This window comes from Festucalex cinctus, chromosome 1 (genome assembly GCF_051991245.1).
Source record: "Festucalex cinctus isolate MCC-2025b chromosome 1, RoL_Fcin_1.0, whole genome shotgun sequence".
In the NCBI taxonomy this organism is placed as follows: Eukaryota; Metazoa; Chordata; class Actinopteri; order Syngnathiformes; family Syngnathidae; genus Festucalex; species Festucalex cinctus.
In genome coordinates this window covers 29,838,623-29,845,217 of record NC_135411.1, presented here as the reverse complement: position 1 = coordinate 29,845,217, position 6,595 = coordinate 29,838,623, and the positions used below count along the sequence as shown (strand labels likewise).

General features: G+C 44.6%; 1 protein-coding gene across 1 annotated transcript; it reads left to right on the top strand.

Moving 5' to 3' along the window:
* The first annotated feature begins 313 nt into the window (after window positions 1-313).
* Window positions 314-5,316, top strand: sox8a (SRY-box transcription factor 8a). The gene is made up of 3 exons (XM_077528211.1): window positions 314-973; window positions 1,187-1,467; window positions 2,187-5,316. The coding sequence occupies exons 1-3, from the start codon at window positions 555-557 to the stop codon at window positions 2,864-2,866; spliced, it is 1,380 nt and encodes a 459-aa protein (XP_077384337.1). The 5' UTR covers window positions 314-554; the 3' UTR covers window positions 2,867-5,316.
* The last annotated feature ends 1,279 nt before the right edge of the window (window positions 5,317-6,595 follow it).

Below are 6,595 nucleotides of genomic sequence, written 5' to 3'. Positions count from 1 at the left end.
TATACATACACGTAGAAGATTATCCAGATTATTTTCTATTTCTCTATTATTTACATTTGTGTTGTTGTTTACATAAATGACTACTATACATATACGTAGCCTACATATACCTTTCCTTACATTCCTTACGTTTATGATGAAATTAAAAACCAGTTAAATTGGGGCACATGATAGTCACAACGTGTGCACTTATCCCAAACTGCAAAAAGAGGGCGGAGAAAGGCTACCGAAAAGGTAAATCAATCGAAACCCAATGCAAGGGTTGAGTGGTTTGGTTTGGTTTGCTCGGGCCAATCGCAGGCGGAAGGCGGAGTGAGTGAGGACGTGAAACCCCCAAGACAAGTTAAGTTGTGCAGAGGTGAAGCGTGCAGTACACGGAGGAGTTTGTCTCGCACGAATGCTTTGCAGCCACCACCGTGACAGTTTAGGATGAAGAAAAACAAACACTAACTGCGGAAGATTGTTGGAAGGAAGGATTATACTTTTTATTTTATTTTTTTACGCACGAAGCACCTTCCTCACTTTTGTTGGTTGTTAAATTCAAGGTGAGAAGAATGCTGAAAATGATCGAAGAGCACGACAAGTGCGCGGGCGACCAACCGTGCAGCCCCGCGGGCACCAGCAGCTCCATGTCGCAAGACGAATCCGACTCGGACGCGCCGTCCTCGCCGACCGGTTCCGACGGCCACGCCGCGTCTCTGCTCGCCGGCTTGGGCAAGAAGTTGGACTCGGAGGACGACGAGCGCTTCCCGGCTTGCATACGGGACGCCGTGTCGCAGGTCCTCAAGGGATACGACTGGTCGCTGGTGCCCATGCCGGTGCGTGGCAACGGCTCGCTGAAAAGCAAGCCGCACGTTAAGAGGCCCATGAACGCCTTCATGGTTTGGGCTCAGGCGGCCCGCAGGAAGCTGGCCGACCAGTACCCGCACCTGCACAACGCCGAACTGAGCAAGACTCTGGGCAAACTGTGGCGGTAAGGAAATTACTTATGTTTTTTTTTTTTTATATTAGATCCTGTGGTTTACTTGGAGCACAAAATTCGTATTTTGGATCAATTGACTTTTATCACAGGCATGCACAATTCATAGAGCTGTTTAATCATCAATTCCACATCTTCTGATTTATATGAATGCTTTTATCATTTAAATGACGTCTCTTTTTTTTTTTTTTTTTTTTTTTTAAATAGTCTGCTTTCCGAGAGTGAAAAAAGGCCGTTTGTGGACGAGGCAGAGCGGTTGAGGGTTCAGCACAAGAAGGACCACCCGGACTACAAGTACCAGCCCAGGCGGCGGAAGAATGTCAAGCCGGGCCAGAGTGACTCGGACTCTGGAGCTGAGTTGGCCCAACAGCCTCAACATCATCATAATCATAATCAGAATCATCATCATCATCACATGTACAAAGCGGAACCGGGGATGGCAGGAATCAGCGGGATGAGTGACGGGCACCACCACCCTGAACATACAGGTGAGTTCCATTGGAAAAAGTGATGTGGAATTCATTAAAGATATCATACAAAAGTTATTTATTATGTGTTATGAGCTATTGGGTTGTTAAATTAGATTGCAGGACAGAGCACATTTTTCTTTTTCTTTGCCATATATTATGCCAACACTTGATTTATTAGGGGCTTTTGATTGATTTCCAGGATAACCTCTCAGTCCATGGCACCAAATCCACTTCTACAAAAAGCACCTCGTACAGACAGACATATAATAATTGGTGTAAACGAAGAGCTGACTTTAACCTAAGTTTTCGGCAAGGCTCAGCTAAATGGAATATTGCTGCCTAACTGCGTACGCCTTCACAGTGTCTTGTTATGAGCATTTGTTGGTTTCTGGTAAAAATGTAACTTAAAGGGTCTGTCGAGAAACTTGTTCAGTAGCGCCCCCTGGAAAGTTAGACAAGGGGATGGCACAACAATTTCAATTCCAAGGCGTAAATGATTTATCCGAAACAGGTGATGCTAAATTGCCAAGCTGTTTCGCGTATGTTGCCTAATGCGGGTAAACTGTTGTCATATTGACGTCACTAATTGTCTCACCCTGGAAAAATAGTGGGGGGCGGTACATTTCATGTATTTGTCCTGTGTGCAATGGTCAGCTCATCCCTGCTTGTCATTTTTATCAATCCTCCATCTTAACACTTCAGCTTTGCTTTAATTCCGATTGCTGCTTTTTTTTCAGGACAGCCCCACGGTCCGCCGACACCGCCTACCACTCCAAAAACCGATGCGCACCACGGCGCCAAGCAGGACCTGAAGCACGAAGGCCGCCGCCTGGCCGACAGCGGCAGGCAGAACATCGATTTCAGCAACGTGGACATCTCCGAGCTGAGCACGGACGTCATCAGCAACATGGAGGCCTTCGACGTGCACGAGTTCGACCAGTACCTCCCCTTGAACGGCCACACCGCCGCCTCCGCCGCCGCCGCGTCCTCGGAGCAGGCCTCTTACGCCGCCTCCTACGGCGGCTCGGCGTGGAATCGCAAGAACGCCGTGTCCTCGTCGTCTCCCGAGGTGGCCCAGCACCGCCTCCACATCAAAACGGAGCAGCTGAGCCCGAGCCACTATAGCGAGCACTCCCCCTCGCACCCCGACTATGGCACGTACAACAGCCAGGCCTGCGTCACCGCCTCGGCGGCCCCTTACCCCGCCTCGCAGTGTGACTATAGCGACCTGCAGAGCCCCAACTACTACACACCTTACTCCAGCTACCCGTCTGGCCTCTACCAATACCCGTACTTCCACTCACCCAGGCGGCCGTACGGCAGCCCCATCCTCAACGGCCTGTCCATGGCGCCTGCTCACAGCCCCACCTCCTCCAGCTGGGACCAGCCCGTCTACACCACGCTCACGCGACCTTAATGGGCGGGAGAGATGCGTTCGGGTCAAGCACTACTAACGAAGGAAGCACAACAAACAAATGATGAAAAAAAAAGTGCCTGCTGATTTTATACGAAATACTCTATATCTTTGCAACACTTGACTTTTTACACCAAAAGAACTATTGGTGGTGCCTCCGTGAGGACGTGTTATCTCTCTACAGCCTGTACATTCCCCCTTCCCCCTATTTTTTATTTTTTATTTTTTTACAGCATGCTCTTAACAGTGAAACTCTAGCCTCTTTCACACAGATCCCACAAACAGCTGCATCAGAGAGCTAGCAGAAAACGGCAGCGTTAAAGTCCCAGTAAAGTGAATAGTATAACCGATTCTCTATAACAACCCTGCTAAATTTGTATGATTAAAAACCAAGCACTTAAAAATGGTGAAAAATCAAGTTGTGTCCGTTGAATGCATGAAACTAATAAATTATATCTACTTAAAGCCTCTTATGGCTACAATATTTCCCTGTGATGTGACGCGCTAGCCTTCAGCTAGCTTGTTCGCTAACAGTCTTTGGGGGCTCCTCTTGACCGGCAGCCAAAGCGTCACCTCATTACTACAAAACAAAACAATAACAGAGGTCGCAGTCTTTTTGCCTTTTCCGCAGTTATCTTCAAATAAGTAACAAATGTCTGTATTCACTTTACAGGGTCTTTAAGCCATCGTTGTTTCTATGAACAGCCCAGCAAAAGACGGATATTATCACTTTCGCACAGTAACACAGCATCCTGCAACCAGTTTATTAACTCTTGTGTGGCGTATGAAATGCTTATCAGACATTGTTTTCGACACAGTGGGCTGGCAGAACCGAGTGCTTCTGTCTTGGCATTTTAGTATTCCTTTAAACTGAAGCCTTTTTCACACAGAGAGCCTGCAAAAAGAGCCATACAAGTAGATACAACATTTATCTGCTTTTACCTTTTAAACAGAATCCAGTATATAAGCCACATATATGATGATTAGATGACGCCAGGGTTTTGGAAGCATTTTTTTCCTGACGCCATTGATTATTTTTAACACAACTGGGTGAGGGAAGCGATTGTAATTCCCTTAAACACAAACTTATTTCACACAGAGATCCTGCAAAAAAGCCATAACCCATTCTCTTTTACTCACATGGACATAGCATTTCACACGGACCCCAACAAAGCGGTGCGTGTGCGTGCACTTTCATATCTCACTCCATAATGAAATGTTTTACTGGTTCCTGATAATTGCTTTCAACACAAAATGGCAGAAGTGTTTAGTGTTCCTTGAAAGTCTGTTTTACACTGAGATGCCGCCAAATCTGACATCAGAGATGCAACTGGAGGTGATTGTCAGCTTTTGCTTTTCACATAATCAGATAAGATGACGACAATGCAGTTGTCTTGTGTCAAGGTGGGAGAAGTGAGTGTAGAGTGCGAAACTTCACACACTGGTCCCACCTTTCTGATGCTCCCTTTCACGCAGGCCCCATTCCCGTCCCTGTAACGGCACGGATTCTGACTCTGAAGGCGTTTTAAAAAAAAAAAAAAAAAAAAGGCTGGTTGACTTTGTCCATATGTTGCGTGTGAGGCTGTGTGAAAAATGTAGACGCATCCTGACTTGGAACAGGCTGTGTAAAAGGGGCTACTGACTAATTCCTGTGATGTGAGAAATGTATACATTAACAATGAAGTGCATTTTTGGAATTCCCACGCATCAAGTCTTAACAAAAGTGACTGGAATGAATCTTACAGTGTAAAAGTCTTATATATATATATTTATGTTCTTGCATTATTGGTTTATCTTCTAATGGACACACATGAAATGTGTTTTTTATTTTTTATGTTATTTTTGCTTGGATTATTAAAACACCTACAGGAAAGACATCATTCCGATGAAGACAGAATTCCATGAGAAGCAGCATTCCTTGTTATGGGGCACAATCGGGACGGAACAGGTGCTAGCAAAGAACGGCTGGCAAATTGCGATTAGTCGTGACGGAGGGCGAAAGGAAATGAGATAAAGTAACACGGCCTGCTATGAGTGACGCGTCAGCTGGACGACACATGGGTGTGTGTATGCGTGTGTGCGTGCCAATTCTATATGTAAATGTGTGAGTCAATTTCCTGGTGCGAAACTTTTTTTTTTTTTTGCCAATGTTTATCTCAGCAGCCATCAAGTGCCGACAAAGCGCAAAAATGTCTGTGTGTCTTTGAGAGATTTACTGTCAGTATTTCCCCAAACAAAACTGCAGGCCGCTAAATCTTTCCTTCGCACTCCGTTTAAATGTCTCACATTTGTTTTGTACATTATTATGGGTGTATAATTTTGAGGAAAATGGTTGTGAAAATGATTGTTCTATTAACTTGTTTTTCAAATCACACACACTTGCGAAGCTAACCCATGTGCTGGCTTATTTTTGGGGTGTGTTTTTTTTAAGAATAAATACATGTTCAATATAACTCTTTTGTCTTTATTTGACCCAAGGGTGATAAATATTTCTGTCTTGCCACTCTATGCCACAAAGATTTCAGAACACTGGAGATTGCTATCACATATGACGTAGCCATTACTTCCCAGAAATTTCCGCAGTTTCTTAAAGGTGCATTGTGGAGTTTAAAATGTTAGCTGTGTTTTCTTCATCACGCATGCTCCACTAATACCCACATGAGTACAAAGAGCTGTGACTTTTTTTTTTTTTTTTTTTTTAACTGTGACTGCGCTTATCAGCTTGTATCTTCCCTTGAGTGTGGAGTGTTCGGGGCGAACACGCCACAGTTTCTTGGGGGTGCGGCGGGGTGTGTGGTGGAGGGTGATGTCATGCTCGTCCCCGTGCACATGTACTGTTGTGTTAGCAAGCATACAACACAATTGGGATGAAAACTAGGGAAAGCACAAGAGGCCTTCTTCGAGCACAGCCCAAAGTCCAGCTCAGACTCCAAGAAAACTAAAAAAGAGAGAGAGGGGAAAAAAAGTTTTTCGAGTACACTCACACACGCACCATGCACTTGACATAGAGGCTTGCAGTTACTCTTTAGGCCAGAAGTGGCAGTCATGAGTAAAAGTGACAAATTCCACAATGCATCTTTAAATATGCTGGTTTTCTTTATGTTTTACATATTTCAAGTGTAGGAGAATATTGGAATTGTCTCATTTAGGACAAAACTAGTACTTCCCTGAAATTCCACCTTTAACATTCTGGCTGACTTTGTGAGTGTATTTTCTAGCTTACCTATGCTGTAGCCAAGATATAAAAATAAGTGAAAGTGTTGTCACATGTAAGGCAAAGTCAATAATGACTATAAACTTCAGCAGCTTTTTAGTGTGTGTTTAAATACACAGACTAATATCTTGCCACGCTATGCCATAATTTAGATATACTGTATACAGAATAGCAGATTGTTGTCACATCTAGGAAGCAGACGTTATAAGCTTCGTCTCGTTTTGAAACAGATATGATACATAAATTTTAAAAAAAATGCAATGATTATAATAGTGATTGTCTTTGAAACCCGAAATGAGTGACACTCTCCCGACCCTATCGTAGGAAAGGGAGAGCTCAATTATTCCTTTGCGAAGACGGCAGAAGAATGGGGAAGAGCGACCGTCCCGCTTTGAGCGAGTTGGGGCTGGCATGCATGCCAAGCCGAGTGCCAGGTCCGCACTGCTGAATTTTAATGATTCATTATGCCGCGGAGGGGCCTCATTGTGTCCCTTTATCCGGAGAGCTCCAAAGGAATT